The sequence below is a fragment of the Macaca mulatta genome, chromosome 2 (genome assembly GCF_049350105.2).
Source record: "Macaca mulatta isolate MMU2019108-1 chromosome 2, T2T-MMU8v2.0, whole genome shotgun sequence".
Lineage (NCBI taxonomy): Eukaryota > Metazoa > Chordata > Mammalia > Primates > Cercopithecidae > Macaca > Macaca mulatta.
The window spans coordinates 157007926-157025917 of NC_133407.1; the positions used below are offsets into that span (position 1 = coordinate 157007926).

Consider the following 17992-nt stretch of genomic DNA (forward strand, 5'->3'; position numbering starts at 1 on the left):
CCAGCTCAAGACCTGCTGTCTCCTGCCTGCCATGCAGCCCAGCAGGTGGCCACAGGCCCACTGGGACCAGGCATGGCTAGCCCTCACCCCAGCATCTCCTTCTGAATTTCAGTTGGGTAGGCAGCACCAACACCCAGCTGGTCCAGCTGCATACCCGGAGCACCCAACTTCTCCAGCCCCCATGCCCACAGAACGCCCCCAAGTCTAGCCTACAGGAGAGCCCTAGCCCATGCCCTTGTCTTCACTGTCATTAAATAGCCTCTCAATGGTCCTCTCTACTTCCAGCCAACAGTGATGCTTTTAAAACATAACGCAGGCCACAGATTTCTAAAACACCAAGGCAGTTCAAAAACTCATTTCTTGGGTAATTACAACTCACCACACAATGTGCTAAGCATTATCTCATTTAATCCCAAGCAGACCCACATAAGGTAGAAACTCTTGTTTTTCCTTAAAACAAAACAACACAACACAAAACAAAAACAAACCCAGTGTCTCCAAGTAACTTGCTTAAGATCGTCATTTGAAAAGCAGGGCCAGATCTCAGGCCTAGTTAGACTATACCCAGACCTGACGGCCTGCTAGGTCTCCCATGGACCTCAGGCTACCTCAAGCACCCTGACACTGTGACCTGTCACCCTGCCATTGTCGGAGAGCTGGTATAACTCTGCCGCCAGCCTGAGTGCCCTAAGAAGGTGGTCTGTGTCCCCAGCCCACCCCCAGTTGGATGAGGGAACTGACCTCACATGTCTGGTGGCTGACTGGCCCCTGGTCTCATTCCCATTTCTCCTCAGGCAGAATGCACTACACTTGGTGAAGAACCCATAATTAGCTAGAGACCCAGGAGATCCTCCCTCCGTCTTCCTTCTCTCTGGTCTGGGTCCACTATCATAAGTCTCTGTGCAACCTTCCCTTCCATCCATAACCTCTGTACCCTTCCCTTTCCACTCATGACACGCCTCTGAGCAACCTCCCTTCCAATCCATGCAAAGCTTCTATGCAACTTTTCCTTCTATCTATGGAAAGCTTCTATGAAGTCTTCCCTTAGTTACATGACAACATTCTGTACAGTATTCATTTTTTTTGGTATTAGTCTGTTTTCACACTCCTATAAATAACTGCCTGAGACTGGGTAATTGATAAAGAAAAGAGGTAATTGACTTACAGTTTTGCATTGCTGGTGAGGCCTCAGGAAACTTAAAATCACAGTGGAGGGGGAAGCAGGCACATCTTACATGGTGGCACATGAGACAGAAAGGCAAAGGGGGGAAGAGCCCCTTACAAAATCATCAGGTCTCGTAAGAACTCACTATCGTGAGAACAGCCTGGGGAAAACCAGCCCCATGATCCAATTACCTTCCTTCCTCGACACGTGGGGATTACAATTCAAGATGAGATTTGGGTGGGGAAACAGAGCCAAACCATATCAATTTCATCCATGACAAGCTTCTGTGCGACCTTCGCTTCCCATCTATGACATATGCAACCTTCAATCCATAACAACAATCCATGCAACCTTTCCTTCCCATCAACAACAATGCTTTCTGCATCATTCCCTTCCTAACAATGGTATGGCTCTGTGCAGCTGCCCCATCCCACCCATGACAAGCTTCTGAACACCCTCTCCTTCACATCATAGCCATTCCTCTGTGTAGCCTTTCTTTCCCATCCATGAAAATCCTGTGCAGACCAGATGCAATGGCTCATGCCTGTAATCCCAGCACTTTGGGAGGCCGAAGCAGGCAGATCACTTGAGGTCAGGAGTTTGAGACCGACCTGGCCAACACGGTGAAACCTCATCTCTACAAAAAATACACAAATTAGCCAGGCATGGTGGTGAGAGCCTGTAATCCCACTTACTTGGGAGGCTGAGGCAGGAGAATCACTTGCACCCAGGAGGCAGATGTTGCAGTGAGCAGAGAACATGCCACTGCACTCCAGCCTGAGAGACAGAGCGAGACTTTGTCTCAAAAGAAAAAAAGTCTCTCTGTAGCATTCCCTTCTATCTGACAACTTTCATTGCAGTCTTCCATTCCTTTCATAGACATTCTAGTGCGCAGCCTTCCCGCCAATCCACAATAAGCCTCTCTGCAGACCTTCCTTCTTGTAGGACAAGCCCCTGTAAACTACACTTCCTTCTATGGGAGGCCGCTGTGCAGCCTTTATCTCTGTCTCTGACTACCCTGCATACAACTTTTTCTTCCATGCACAGAAAGCCTCTCTGAAGCCTTCCTTTCCCTCATAGACAAAACTTGGTGCAGTGCTCACTTCCATCCATGACAGTCCTCTGCGCAGCCTTCTTTTCCCATCATCTGTGCAGGAATGAGAATTCTGTGTGGAGACTTCCCTACACAGCCATGGCAAGCCTCTGTGCAGTCTTCCTTCCCATTCACAACACAGCAAGCCACTGTGCAGCCCTCCCTTCCTCCCTAACAAATGTCTCTGAAGATTTCCCTTCCTTCTATGACAAGACATCTGTGCAGCGTTCACTTCCATCCATGACAAGGTTTTGTGCCTTTTCTTCTCATCAGAAAAGCTTCTGTGCATCCTTCCTTCCTATCTATGGCAAGGCTCTGCATTCTTCCCTTCTCATCATAAACATTCCTCTGTGCAGCTTTCCTTCCATCCATGAGAATTCTGTATGCAGCTTTCCCTTCATATCCAAGACAATCTACACGCTTCCCTTCTATCCAAGCAAGCCTCTGTGCAGCCTTTCCTTCCCATTAGTGATAAGGCTCTGTGCAGCCTTCCCTTCTGTCCACAGCAGGAGTCTGTGCAGCCTTCCCTTCCGTCCACAGCAGACCTCTGTGCAACCTCCTTTCCATCCACAGTAGGAGTCCGCACAGCCTTCCCTTCCGCCCACGGCAGGTGTCCGCGCAGCCTTCCCTTCCGCCCACGGCAGGAGTCCGCACAGCCTTCCCCACCGCCCACGGCAGGAGTCCGCGCAGCCTTCCCTTCCGTCCACGGCAGGAGTCCGCGCAGCCTTCCCTTCCGTCCACGGCAGGTGTCCGCGCAGCCTTCCCTTCCGTCCACGGCAGAAGTCCGCGCAGCCTTCCCTTCCGTCCACGGCAGGTGTCCGTGCAGCCTTCCCTTCCGTCCATGGCAGGCGCCTGTGTAGCTGTCCATGACTGCACAAACCTCCTGGGTCCAGGGCCGCCACTGGGTTATGAAGTGTTGCCTGTTTGTGCCTAGATAGGAACTGCAGACTGTTGGGCAGGGTCAGGTTGTCCCTTCTGTTCTCCTTGGCTCAGAGTCAGCAGCACAGCCTGCTGGTTCAAAGCACACAACTGGCTGTATCTGAGACTCTGCCAAGCAGGGGCATTGAAGGGAAGGAAACACTGGACCAGGCAGTGCTACAAGGCAGGAGCTGTGCCACCGCTGTCTATTAATGCACTGACTTCACACAGCAGGACTCTCAGGTAAGGCAGAGACACCCCTGTATTTCTCAGGTCTCCCCTCCCGGCGTGGGTAGCATGGGTTTGGCCCGCATGAGCCAGCCTGGGCTAGTACAAACCCATTCATGGGCCCATTCATGGGGTGAAACCGTGATCCTCCAGGGAGAACATAAAACTGGGCTTCCAAACTCCATGGCCCACTGTTCAAAAGGAAACAGATCCAAACACCAAATGAGTTCCTCAATTCGAAGCCAGGTACTATTTTTAGCTTTCTTGTAGCACAAACCTGTATGTTCCACTTTTGGATTAAGTTAGTTTGGAGAGGGTGCTGGTCACAAATTGTTATCAGAAGAAGACGACCTGGTCAGGTTGAGGGGTCCAGGGACTCCTGAGAACTAGGCATGTGCAAAGGTTAGTGGGTTTGATGATCCCCTCAAATTCATGTCCTTCCTGGAGCCTTGGAACATGGCCTTATTGGGAAACAAGGTTGTTACAGATGTGATTAGTTAAGACAAGGGCATATGGGGTAGGGTAGGCCCCTAATCCAGTATGAATCCCATTCATATTCTCATATGAAGAAGAGACAAGACACAGAGACCACCACACAGGGAGGAGGCACTAGGGGGACTAAGCCTGACAGTAGAGCGATATGTGTGCCCGCCAGTATGTGTGTCCCAGAATGCCAAGGATGCCAGCACCACCAGAAGCCTAGGAGGGGCCGAGACAGATTCTGCCTCCAGCCTCAGGGTGAGCCTGGACCAGCAACACCTTGATTGTGGACCTCTGTCCTCTGGAACTATGAAAGGATAAGTTTCTGGGCTGAAAGGCCTGACATGTGGTGCTTTGTTTTGGCAGCCCTGGGAAACCCATGTCGTCAGGCATGCCACAAAGGGGTTGGACCCGTTCCCCAGAAGTAGAGTGGGGAGCAGGGATGGGCAGGAATGACTGGGGGACCAATGTATCACTGATCCCTTTCTGAGAGCAGCGTGCACTTTCCACGGCATGGTGGCTGGGCCCAGGCGCACATCAGCAATAGCTGCTACATTCCAGTGGCCACCACATGCCAGGCTCCATGCCAGGGTCTGCACTTGGTGTCCCCAATCTCCATCCTCCCCTGTAAGGTGTTATCTTATTTAGAGATGAACTGACTCACCTTAACCCACATAACAGAAAAGGGGAGGAGCCGTAGCTTATGAGCAGGTTCCTAAAGCTGCTTCCAGGTGCTGCCCAGGAAGTCTTCCGCAGTGGGAGAGATCTGGGGTGAGGATCAGGCTGTGGGAGGGGAGCTGATGGTCAACAGCACAGGCAGAAAATTCGGCCTCATTTGAGAGTGGATCTAGATGTCTGTGGTCCTGGGAACTTCTGCCTGTCAGCGCCTCCTGTGTTCTAGGTTCACAACAACCCTGTGAGCTGGGCCTTCCTGTCCCGTTCTGCAGACGGGGTTGGTGAGTCACAGGCAGCTCACGTGACTGGCCCACAGTCACAGAGCAGTGGGAGGGGCCGGGATAGGAAGAGCGGAGTGTGCTCAGCTCCATAGCTCTTGCTCTGTGCATTGCCACATGAGCTCCACTGTGCCTTGAGAAAATTCCAAGACATTCTGAAAGAGACAACCAAGGGTACTCAGAAAAACCAAAGACAGTCGCTCCGAACCATGTTAGGCAGGGCTCTGCATGGGGCAGAAGCTTGCCAACTCCCAGTGGGCAGCCAGGAAGCTCCCAGCCCAGGAGCCACAGGGAGGAAAGTGAGAGAGGAAGACACGAACTCATGGCAGCCTGCCACATCAACACAGAGGTGGGAAGAAAAGCAAATGGAAGTGAATGGAAGTGTTCTGCCATGAGACCGGCCTGGCAGGAGCATGGGTGGCACCTTCTCATCTTGGGCGCACACATTGTAGGCAGCCAAGTCGCTCCCATCCCTGCGGACACTCCAGCTCCCAGGTGGACAAGAAGAGGGATTCAGGGCCAGACCCCAGACCCTGTTCTCTCCCCCTCATCGATTCTCCTGCAGAGCGCGCCCAGCGCCTGCTCACACGTGCGGCCCCAAATCCTCTGTGTGCTCTCTTCACTTTATTTAATAAATGGAATCTCATCAACTTATCCTTCTCCTATTATCACTGCTGACATCAATCTGATAATATTGGCCTGGTGTGGAACTGGGCTATTATATGTCCTCCTGATACTTAATTTCAGAGAAACATCAGCAGGGGGGTGAATATATGGAGCAGGCTTTTTATTACAGGCAGCGGTAAGGAGATTCCGAGTGAATTAGACATTCATCTTCGTCAGGTCCAATCTAGCTGTTCAGGAGGGGTTTCTATTTTAACCCGTGGCTAGGGCTGAGGCGCTGATGAGACCAGCTGGTTACTAAGGACTTGGTTAACTGACTGCTATCGACAATGTGCCACTCAGCCCGGGTAAGTGGGACCCAGAGGTCCTGCCATCGATCAACACGCCATGCAGGATCGCTATCAACTGCGGGATGCCGGGCTCCAGCTGCCCCAACCCTCAGGCGGGAGAGGGGCCTGTTTGAGAGCCCAGGCCTGCGAGACAGCCTGGGGGTGCGTTGCTCCCAAGAGGGCCTGAGACACAAACGAGCCCCTGGCTGCTGCTTAGTGAGGCAGAGGCTGCCTATGACAGTATTGTCCAGGACTATCCCTTCTCTCACACACACATGCGTGTGCACACACGGAAAGAAGAAAGGGCCATTCCTCTTTGTTCCTTTGTTGGAAAAAAATAAAAGAGTGCACACTTTCCGTAAGAGGGGATGCACCCCCATTCACTAGATGTCAGAGGCAGCCAGGTGGGGTGCTTTCTGGGCTTTGTCTAGGTGGAAGGAAAGTGCAGGGCCACAGTGGCCTTTGGTGCTGGGGGATGACGACTCCCAGCCCGCCTGTGACTGAAGAGCTTTCTGGCACTGTTTCTGCCAATGAGACTCACCGTGGCAGCCCCTTGCAGCCATGGCCTCTGGACACAGGGGAGTCCGTAGGCTCCCAACCCTGCTCTGTGTGGGGTTTCAGGAGGCTCTTGAGCACAATCCTATGACATGACCTCCCCCAGCACTGGGTCCTCAACAAACCAGGGAGTTGTGACCCAAATGGCACTGGGTGGGTCCCTAGCACTCTAGACTGTGGGCGGCCGCCTGTTTCCCACCCCCTGTCGTCTTAGAGTCACCTCTCTCCTGGAAACTTTCGCTCACCTTCTGGCTAATTCACTTCCCCCCTCAAGTCTCCCCTTGAGTCTACCCCTTTAGTCTCCCCATGTCTCCCGCCTCGAGTCTCCCTGAGTCTTCCCACTCAAGTGTCCCCACTCGAGTCTACCTGCTCAAGTCTCCCCTTGAGTCTCCCCACTCGAGTCTCCCCCGAGTCTCCTTGCTTGAGTCTCCCCCGAGTCTCCCCGCTTGAGTCTCCCCCGAGTCTCCCTACTTGAGTTTCCCCCCGAGTCTCCCCACTTGAGTCTCCCCCATCAAGTCTCCCGCACACTGAGTCTCCCCCATCAAGTCTCCCCAACATCGAGTCTCCCACATTAAGTCTCCCCCACACCGAGTCTCCCCCTTCCGAGTCTCTTTCTTCAAGTCTCCCCGCTCCCAAGTTTCCCCTGAGTCTCCCACCTAGAGTCTCCCTGTTCCCAACTTCCCCCCTCCCAAGTCTCCCTATTTGAGTCTCCCCAAACCAAGTCTCCCTGCTCGAGTCTGCTCCTCCAGCCTGGCTCCTTGCTGACATCAACTAGAGGGATCTTTCTGACTCATGATGGGGTGGGTGCTCTGGCCCAAAGCTCCCCAGAGGATGGCGCCCCCGCAAGTCCTGCCCTTCCAGCTCTGTGCTTTGGCCTCAGCAATCCTGAAGGTCAGAGCTCCCAGAACCCAAGGCCTGGCCAGCTCCACTCAAGCACATAGCCAGTTCATGGTGAGCCAAAGTCCTCCTCACAAGAGCTGCCCGTGCCTGCTCTGCTGTCCTGAGCCTCCCTTCTGACTGTCCTCTTCTCCCCAGCCTTTTCCACAAACTCCATCATACCAGCCTAAAACGCCCCCATAAAGACCTATGCTAAATGAATATCCTTCCTTCCTTCAACGGACAACTACTTACTAAGTGCCCATCCCATGGTGACAAGACTCACAAAAACTGAAACCTCTGCCCTGCCCTCAGGGACCCCTCTCACCCACCCACAGCCACAAGGCCTAGAGACAAGGCCAGCTCCACAGCGAGGCATTCTGGCCCCTCTAGGCCCCAGTCCTGAGAAGGTAAGTCTCCATCCTGCCTGATTGTCATCAACTGTCCCCACGTCTGGGGCCCCAGATTTCAGGAACACTCTCGACTCCGCCTCCAATCTGCCCCCATGTCTGTCTGCTAACTGCAACTTCCCCTGAAGGTCACCTGCCCCTCTTCCCACTGTCACACAGGTGCTGTGCGTCTGTGTAGTCCTATGTGGACAGGCCGCCAGCCCCGCCTCTCTGTCCCCTCTCATTGGGAGGAAGTGTTACTGACCCAAAGTCACTTCTGCTCTGTGGTCTCCCTGGCCTGCTCACCTGAGAGGGTCCCGTGTCATGGACCATCTGAGCACACTGCACCCAGTCATGTGGGGCACGCTGTCTCCCCACTAGACACAAGTGCCTGGAAGCCAGGAACCACAGCTTATTACCTCTGCTCTAAGGTCCTCACAGAATACTAAGCAGGAAGCAGATATTCTATAAATAAATTGAGGTAGGCAGAGCATCAATAATTAAGAGTCACTGGGGCTCCACCTTCTTCCAGCTTCTAGGGGCAGAGGCCGGATCTGACTGACACACTGGATGTGGACGTATGCAGTCTGACCTGGGGCCTTTGTAACCTGGTGGGCCGAGCCCTGGACCATGCACCCAGCCCCTGGCTGAACAGGCATCTGTCTGGGCCATGCCATGTCCTGCATTCTCACCTTCTCCTCGCTTCTGCTCCTGAACACAGCTCAGCGCCTACTGCCAGGTGTGTGAAAATTCTGAGTGAAAATTCTGTAACCTACCTCCTTCACCCATCCTCACTGTGGATCCAACTTATCAATTCTTCCTTTCATGCACTGTTTGGCATTATATCTAAGAGTCATCATCAAACCCAAGGACATCTATTTTCTCCTATATGTTATCTTCTGGGAATTTCACAGTTTTGCGTTTTACATTTCGGTCTATGGTCCATTCTGAATTAGTTTTCGTGAAGTTCACAGTTTTTTAAGCTGCCATAGTGTTTTATCAGCTGACAGCTCACTCATAACCTAAAAGGAAAAACAGATTCCTATAGGGCCTCCCAGAAGACCTGGGCCCCCATCTATGACCCCTTCCCCTCCCTCTACTGTCTTCCCCGAGCACATTCAGAAACTGGAGCTGCACAGAACACTGTGGTAAACCCTAAGTATTGCAAAGAAGAGCTCTCAGACACTGGGCCTCCTTCATTATGACAGCCCTACCTCACCACCCCATCATGGACACCAGAGGAGGCCAAAGAGGTCCTCCAGGACTCACCTCTCGCCATACCTCACATGTCACCCAGAAAAAAAGGGGGACTGTAGACCATGTGTTTTCAGGATAGAAAGCACCCAGAAAATGTGCCTCAACTTCTACTGCCACACCTTGGCTTTGAACCAGAACTGACTTCCCTTAGAACAACCACAGGGTCAGCTACCTGCTACTGGGGTCTGGTGAGACACCTGATACAACCTGAGCCCAGGCGAGGAGGCAAAACAAGGCAGAGGGAAAGTGGACACATCTCACAGCCGTGCAGAGGTGAAGGCACGCTCTGTTCCCATTTCCTAACTCCCATCAACCTGAAGTCACCAAAGGACTTCGAGTTGTTTTAAAAAAAAACAAAGAATGGAAGCCCTGTCCTTCAATTGTCCTTTTCCCTCCCAGCAGAAGTCACAGGGAGTGGGGTGGTAGTGGGGGTGTCACCAGGAGGTGGTGGCAGTGGCCTGCTTGCAGCTGAGGCAGCCAGTGAGGTCCGGGAGGGGATCTGGCAGGTGAAAAGGCAGCCAGCATGGTTGAGAGTACTGGTTACATTGAGACAAAAGTTCACTGATTGAGCAAATATATACCCTGTTGAAGAAAAGAGCCAAGTCTCATGCTCTATGAGAAGGGAGATTTACACATGGAAAAGGAGAGAGAGAGAGCCTTACAAAGAGCCTCTGCGTATTAGAACTGGAAGTTATCACTATGGACTTGTGAAATACTACCCCCCCACCATGCACAGATGGAAGTCCTCATGCATGCACTGTGGATATACATGCACACACATCTACATACACATGCACTTTGTGTGCACGCACCCGTGTTTCCCAGCTCTTCCCACTGAGAGCACCTAGAAGCAATGACACCTCCGTAGCAGGGAACACACCCGGAGCTCAGACCCCAGAGCGTGGTTTCTAGCAGCATCCTCCAACAGAAGGAATGTGGCTCCTGGGAGCAATGGCTGACTCCAGGGCTGGGGCAGAGAAAGGACAAGATGAGCCTGGAACACCTTGAGCTAGAAAGTAAAGAATGAAGAGACATGCCAAAGGAAGGAGAGTCAGTTTGAAGGGCAAAATCTATGGCATTTTGAATATTAAAATAAATTAAACTATAGATTATAGCCCAATGAATAAATGTGAGTCCTTGAATCCTTACTAATAACCAAATAAATGAATAGTTACATAACTAAAGAGAGAAGGGGAAACTCCTCCTTTAATATAATATCAATTCATAAATGTAGAAGAAATGATGGAAATAGATCATCACAATGTTCTCAATGGAAGCTAAGGCTGATGGGTGGAAGTTAGATGAGGATCAGGATACTGGCATAATACTGGAGTATCTCCCCCACAAAATACTAACGAAACACAAACGGGAAATAAGGCCTTCACAGCAGGGAGACCGTGGAGATACCAATGTGACCAGGTCTAGGTCAACATCACTAGTGGCAGGACAGGTGGCCATTTGAGCCTCCTGAAGGGATGCACCTCGACGAACATAGCACCAGTTTTGGGGTCTTCCTGCCAAGAATGCATGGCTTCAGTCTGGTTATGAGGAAACACCAGGTGGGCCCAGGCTGGGGCTCTCCCTAAGGATGAAAGCCCCGCACTTTCTTCAAGGCTGTCAGGGTGGAGAGAGACATGAAAGACTAAGGAACCGTTCCATATGAAGGAGCTGATGATGCGTGACAGATCCCTGGACCAGAAAGGAAAAGATGACAACGTTAGGGTAGCAGGCGAAGTGTGGTCTGTGGGCTGACAGTCCTGTTGAGTCAGTGCTGATTTCCTCATCGGCAGCAGTGTGAGGTGACCAAGGAGGAGGTATTCTTGGGAGGCCCATGGTGGATGGAAGTATTTAGGGGTAAGGAGTGATCATGTCAGAAAAAGACAATGTTTTCATGTAGAAAGAAAAGGTGATGAAGCAAATTCTGCAACATGTAAAAAATCAGGGAATCTTGGTTAAGGAGATGCAGAAATCCTTTGCGGTATTTGTTCCTACAATCTTTCTATGGGTTTGAAATTATTTCAAAATAGACCAACAATGACAGCAATTTGAAAGGACTGGATGTACTCAAAAGGATGCACTTATCCCAAAAAAAGAGTCTATCTAGATTTTCTTTTCCTGGCTGGGAGTGGGGTTGGGAAAGTTTGACAAAGTACTTCTAAATTCAACCTCAAAAAAGAAAATGCAAAAAGATCATCAAGGCAGAAGAGCTTGCTCAGCCAGATATTTAATATTTTAAATAACCGTAGCTTCCTAATATGCCTTAAACATGTTTAAAACATGCAGAAGTGGCCTGGAAAAGAATCTAGAAATAGACTCAAATGTGTAAGAAGGAATTTAACATAAGATTAGGTGAAATTTTATATCAGTGCTAATGGGACAAAGGATACTTTGTTTGGAAAAAATAAAATGAAAGCAGATCTTTACTTTGTTCGCTTCTTACTCCTAAGTAAATCCTAGGGAGGTTATTTGGAACAACAATTTAATGGCAGAAAATAAAATCATACAAGTACTTGTCCTAATAATATGAGTGCATACGATTATAGACCTTCACTGGGGTGGAGAGGTCTTTGTAACATAATGTAAATTACAAATAGAAAAATGAGCAACAAAAATAAATTTGGTTCCTATCTCCACATCAACTTCCAAAAAGCAAAAGTTAAACAAAAGATTAACTAGAAAACAGTCACAAGAAAAATGATAAAAGATTAATAACGCCATTACACACAGACCTGTTAAAAATGAATAACAAGGAGAAAAATGGGAAAGGCTGTAAGTAAGCAACTCATAAAAAAAGAAAAACAAAGGGCCAATAATATAGGTAAGGGTTTTTACCCTCACTTAATACTTGAAGAAATGAGGAGTTTTAAAAGTGAGGGTATTTTTCTCCTTTGATAGCAGTAAAGATGCTTTGAAAAAATACTGCTGAAAATCCTGTGCTTCTTGGGAAGTCCTGGGAAAATGGAACATTCTCTAGCATTTTTGGACTGAAAATTGGCACATTTCTCTTCTGAAGGGTTAGCAGGTCAAATGTAAGCATTTAAACCTGTATGCATATGGTTTTTTTGGTGTGTGTATCCTTTGACCCAGAAACTCCCTCTAGAATAAATATATAAGCACACAAACACAAATAAGGCTGTCTGTCACAGTGCCGATTATATTGATAAAATATAGAAAACCACACAAGGATTCATCAGTAAGTGATTGGTTACATAAAATCCAGTGTAACCATATATGAGAATAATAGGATAATTAAAAATGAAGATCTAAATCTACATTTACTGATATACAAATATTGTGCACAGCATGTGGATGAGGGAAAATAGCACACACTGAGCCGTGTGTTGAACACAAACTCATGGTCTCATTTATGTGCAGCTGTGTGGCTGTGCTCCGTGAACATGGAGTGATGTCACCAAACCGAAGCAGGGAGAGATTCTGGATTTTTTAAAACTTTGTATTTTTCTGTATTGTTTGATTTCATTTTATAATATTCATGTATCATTTTTATAAATCAGAAGATGAAACTTCTTCCTTTTGAAAAACCTGGAAGATATGTATATACTCTGAATATTTTGCATCCCTCCTCATTTTAAGATGCTACAGTAAATAGCATATCAGAGAATGTGTGGACACTAAATGTATATACTGTAGATTTCTAGAACTATGCACAGTCCCAGGAGAGATTTAAAAGGTCCATTTTTACAGTGATGATATATATGCACATGCACATCATCTAATAATCACAGAAGATGAGGCCTGAGGGACAAGAAATGCAGAGTGAAGGAATGCCTGTATATCGTAGGAACTCAATGAATATTTGTTGACTGAGAAGGGGAGAATAAACGATGTCCTTATCTCTGAGATTCAAAAATAGAAGTCCCAATCAATTTGCTCAGATGGAGTGAGTGGAATATGTGTAAATTCTGGTGTATTTGTTAAAGAATCAGTCATTTTATTTTGGCGTCCCATCTTGTTCCTTGTCTGCTGAGGTATGTGAGAGATAAAATTCCTGTTTTCTACACTGTCACAAGTCACAGTTGTCAAAGCCAGTGGCTGCATGGCAGACGCCATCTAAAGGCATTCTTCTTTGCTCCTGGTGTACTGTGTTCCCCCACGTCCTCCTGTGCACACACAGGCACACACACAAACACACACAGGCTAAAAGACACAGCCTGAAACAGTAGGCTGAAATGTGCATGAAATCAGAGAGAAACAACATTTCCTGCACTTGGGTTTAAAAATAACCAACTGTACAGGGATAGGATGAGAAAGTTGTGGCTTTACAGACTTAATTCACTACTTCTAGAGTTATCTTCCTAAACCACACATCTGACCATGTCATTTCAAAGCTCAGACACTTCTGATGGCTTCCCAAGGCATCAAAATAAAGTCCAAACCCCTGGCACTCAAAACCCTACTGCTTGATCCTGTCCCAGCTGTGTTCCTTTGCCACAGCCTGGAGTGGTGGATTCTGGAGGCAGGCTGGCTTGAACTGGAACCTTACTCTCCTGCTCACTAGCTCCGTGACTTGGGCAAGTCTGTTGACTTCACTGACTCCCAATTTAATTATCTATAAAAACAGAGTCATAAATGAGATAACCTACACAAAGTGCTTCAAGGTTTGCCTGAACCACAGGAAGAGTCTGATAAATACAAGTGCCCTTCCACCTCTCTTTCTGTCCATAGAAGAATTAAAAAGAGTACCAAATAGCAAATGGAGCCAGGCTCTGGCCAACCGAAAATGAAGGACAAGCCCAACATGCAGGGAGCTTGGGGCGAAGATCGCTGCCGGTGGTAGGAACAGCTTCTTGGCAGTGGTAGCCTCCTGGGCCCTGGTGGCCTGTAGGCAGAGACCCCTGCATGGGGACCTGTGGGAGCCACACAGCCCCCTCAGTCCTGCGGGAGCCTACAGGGCCAGCTTTCCTGCTATGAATTGCTGTGATTACCCAGGGCATGGCCCCGGGATAAAGCATGTTCTCTTGAGTAAGCACAGGAACGTCTTATAGTTACTGGGACTTTCTCTGTTATGAGAGGCATTTCATTTTAAAACCTTATTGGCATCAGTCTTTTAATGTGGCTGATGGCATAAAAAAATTGAAATTTGGAAGAGTCTAAACTGGATGCTGGATGTTAACAGAGTCGACAGCAATAATAAATAAGAACAGCTACCATTTATCGAATCCTTATTACATGCCAGGCACTCTGCTTACTGCGTCACGTACACACTCCACAGCATCTAAACACCCAGCTCATTGCCTTGTTCTCGTATCACCATCTTACAGCTGAGAAGACAGACGAAGAGAGGCTCTGTAATTAGCCCTGTGGCACAGAATGAGCACACAGTGGGTCTGGAACTGGAACTCAGGCTGTTGTTCCCTCCAGCTGGCGCTCTGGCTATGGTGCCTGTGTGGCCACCTTGTTAAGCATCCTCCCACTCCCCTCTCCTTGCCCCCAGGCCAACAGTCACAAGCTAATGGAGCCTTGCCAATTTCCCTGATGGAAATGGATTCTGTCCTAGCCTGGACTTTCACAAATCAGAGAATGAGTACGGTGACCTGGATAAGAAGAGCTGTTTCTCAGGATTCCTGGGGTTGTGACTCGCTGCTGGCTGTCTGCGCAGCAAGATAATTTGTAGCTTGTCCTCCGCGCATAGCCTGGGAATCCCCCGTTTTCTTAGTCATGTGGCTTGGAGAAAAGGCATCCCTCAGGATTCTCAGGATCCTCACTTTGGGATCCTCACCTGGGCCTGGGCACTAGCAGTTATTGAAATCCCACTCCCCCGGGAGTAACCAAAAGAGCTCTGTAATACTATCTCCCCCCACACCCTCCAGCCCTCTAAAGCTCACATGCCTCTATTCTGCTCAGATTCTTACCAATACATGCCTGCTGTTGTCAGCCTGAGGATACAAAACCTACAGAGCCACCCAGCATCCTCCGGGACAGGCTCTGATGAGGGACCACTGACTCACAGAGCAAACCCATGCAGACAGGAAAGCCCGTGAACAGGCAGTGAGCATCTGTGAGGCATGGGATTTAATCTTCATAAAACCTCTGTAACAAAATACACTTATTTTACAAATGAAGACCCTCAGGTTTAAGCAGATAGAATGACTTGGCCCAGGTCACCCATCAGACTCCAAAACCCATGGACAGGCCAAGACCGGCACCGTCTGGCATCATCTTCCCCTAGCCTTCTCCGAGACAAGCCACACAGGCACCAGTCCTGAGAGACGTACCAGGCTCAGATCCTAACACTCACTCCCCATCTCTCATCCAAATCTCTGTCTACATTTCACCACCCAGGCTGCTTCTTCCTGGTCCCTCAGAATCTTAGTCTCTCCAACTCAGCATGGAAGTGAAGCTCAATGCCAGCGTAGATGCTGCTGTACTCCAGCCAATAAAATGAATGGCCGTATGGCATGGTGGAAATCACAGTGGACCCAAGCCAGAACACTTGGATTTAGGTCCCTACTTGACTACTAACTGGCTTCTGACCTAGGCAAAGGCACTAAATTTCACTTATGGCTTCCTCGTGTTTAAAATGGAGAAAGGAAAGGGTGTTATGCCAGAACAACACTGGTTGCCCAGCTCTCTACCCACATGACCTGGAGCAAATACCTCAGGGACACAAACCACTCCAGTGTAAGGCTGCACGCAAGGTGGTGGGATGCTAAGATGGGAGGCAGTAGGCCAGGGTGAAGGAGGGAAGGGACCAACAGTGCTATCCAACAGAAAGACTGCAAGCCACGTATAGAATTATCAGTTTTCTAGTAGCCACATTAAAAAGTAAAAAGAGGCCAGGTGCAGTGACTCAGATCACTTGAGGTCAGGAGTTCGAGACCAGCCTGGCCAACATGGTGAAACTGTCTCTAGTAAAATACAAAAAAAATAGCTAAGCGTGGTGGTGCACACCTGTAAACCCAGCTACTTCGGAGGCTGAGGTAGGAGAATCGCTTGAACCCGGGAGGTGGAGGTTGCAATGAGCTGAGATTGCGCCACTGCACTGCAGCCTGGGAAACAGAGTGAGACTCTGTCTCAAAAAAAAAAAAAAAAAAAAAAGTAAAAAGAAACAGTTAAAATTAAGTTTAATAATGTATTTGACAAAATATAGAGAAATATTATTTCAACATAAAAAATTATAGGAGAGATTTTACTTTTTTTTTGGTACTAAGTCTTTGAAATCCAATATGCATTTTGCACTTACAGCATGTCTCAATTTGGGCGAGCCACACTTCAATAGCCATATGTGGCCAGTGTTGACAGGACGTGGCAGCCCAGGACTAACATTTCTGAGCCAAGCTCTGGCCTAGTATTCTATGAACGTGATCTCATATTATCCTCTCCTCCACTCTGCAAGGGCAGCATCACCATGCCTCTACACAGATGAGGAACCAGAGTCAGCACAGTTGAGCCACTTGTCCCAGGATCTAGACTAGGAAGTCACAGGAGGATGTGAACCTAGGTTCACCTGGTTGAGAGGAAAGGCTGATCTAAGGTTATGAGAATTTCACAGCACAAGCTGGCTTCCCAGATGCAGGCACCTGTTAGGTTTGGGGATGCCCTGTACAATCCATTTTACATAGGTCAAGTACATACGTGCATTCCACAGGAGCGGCCAAGGTCTTTTCATCTATGGATTTCCCGGGCCATGAACCAGCAACTTCCTGCCACATCAGTCCCAAGCAAAAGCAGAAGCTGGGCTCTCCCTACCTAAACCCAGCATTGTTCTTCCCTCTTTCAAAATGCATGTTCATGCTGGTATTTTATCTCCTAAACAATTCTGTCTAATCCATGTTAGAGATTTGCTATGCTGTATAATCACCTTTTTGTAATTTTTCTTAATTCCTCAAGATGCATTTCTGTTACTTTTGAACAATTAAATGCAGTTTCATTAGTCACTTTTATTGTGCGGAAATTGTACATCTATGACTAGCCTCAAGCTTTGTATTATGAACACTGTTTTTCCCTTTATATCTTCAAACAGACTTTTGGCCTTTGCTTAAATAGGCATTTAGACTAAGCCGCACATGGTTTTGAGCTGATGTAGCAGGAATCTACATAGTAACAAAACCTGAGTGCCAAGCGCCTTTCTGTGACAATAGCTATCCCACTCGGCACTCATCAGCCCCAGAACTTTTCTGTGCTTCAACCATGCGATGCTGTCCTTGTCTATGGAACATCAGCCTGGGATTTAACCTGGTTATCACGTAAGCCTGGGCCTTCCAGACTAGTTATTCTGGGGCTCAGCTTGGTCAGGAGATGCTGCGTGTCCCAGGAGGGTCCACACTTCAAGATCATCTAAGCAATCAGGAGGGACACAGATGACACCTGCTCATCTGCAGGGAGGGAGACTCTCAAAAGGGAACACCACATCTGGGACACACTGAGCCCTCTGCCTCATGCCAGCCCTGCCACCCTGCTCACCACTACCTGACATTCAGGGCAGAAACATTTCCGAAGGCACTGGATGAGCATCCCAGGGGGCCAGAGACAGCAGGTGATTCGTGCTCACAAGTAAACCCTGGAACGAATGGCAAGATAGATGTTCTTTCCAAAATGATTCCCAACTCTGACTAGACGTGTCTTTAAAGTGGAACTGTTTCATAAAAACTGTCTTCTCGTCCAGAATTGATGTGACCATTTCCTCAGTCCTCCTTTATTTTAAAAATCCGTGTTTAATTCATATTTAGAAATCCATACCCATCTGAAGTAGGAGTTAATTTACATGACCCAGGAGATGACACAAAAGGTAAAAAGGCGGTGGGGGGAGGCTGGGCATGGTGGCTCACACCTGCAATACCAGCACTTTGGGAGGCCGAGGCGGGCAGATCATGAGGTCAGGAGATTGAGACCATCCTGGCTAACATGGTGAAACCCCATCTCTACTAAAAATACAAAAAAATTAGCCGGGCGTGGTGGCAGGTGCCTGTAGTCCCAGCTACTCGGGAGGCTGAAACAGGAGAATGGCGTGAACCCGGGATGCGGAGCTTGCAGTGAGCCGAGATTGCACCACTGCACTCCAACCTGGGCAACAGAGCGAGACTCTGTCTCAGGAAAAAAAAAAAAAGTGTGTGTAGGGGGTGCATTCCAAGTGTTCCCCAGCCCTGATGTCCTGTGGAGCCTGA

The 17992-nt window shown here is 48.6% G+C and overlaps 1 protein-coding gene across 20 annotated transcripts in view; it reads right to left on the bottom strand.

Moving 5' to 3' along the window:
- Nucleotides 1–17992, bottom strand: part of CHCHD6 (coiled-coil-helix-coiled-coil-helix domain containing 6) — a 246887-nt gene that overhangs the window by 16548 nt on the left and 212347 nt on the right. For 7 of the 20 annotated variants that reach the window (XM_077990940.1, XM_077990944.1, XM_015129927.3 and 4 more), the window contains one exon: nt 9680–9876. The exons of 9 other annotated variants lie outside the window; for them this stretch is intronic. In XM_077990940.1, the coding sequence (XP_077847066.1) occupies nt 9680–9876 (197 nt within the window). Of the gene's footprint in view, nt 1–1165; nt 3866–4548; nt 4993–9679; nt 9877–17992 lie in introns of all 20 variants that reach the window. 4 more of the 20 variants (XM_077990945.1, XM_077990939.1, XR_013413425.1 and 1 more) reach the window with 3 other exon arrangements.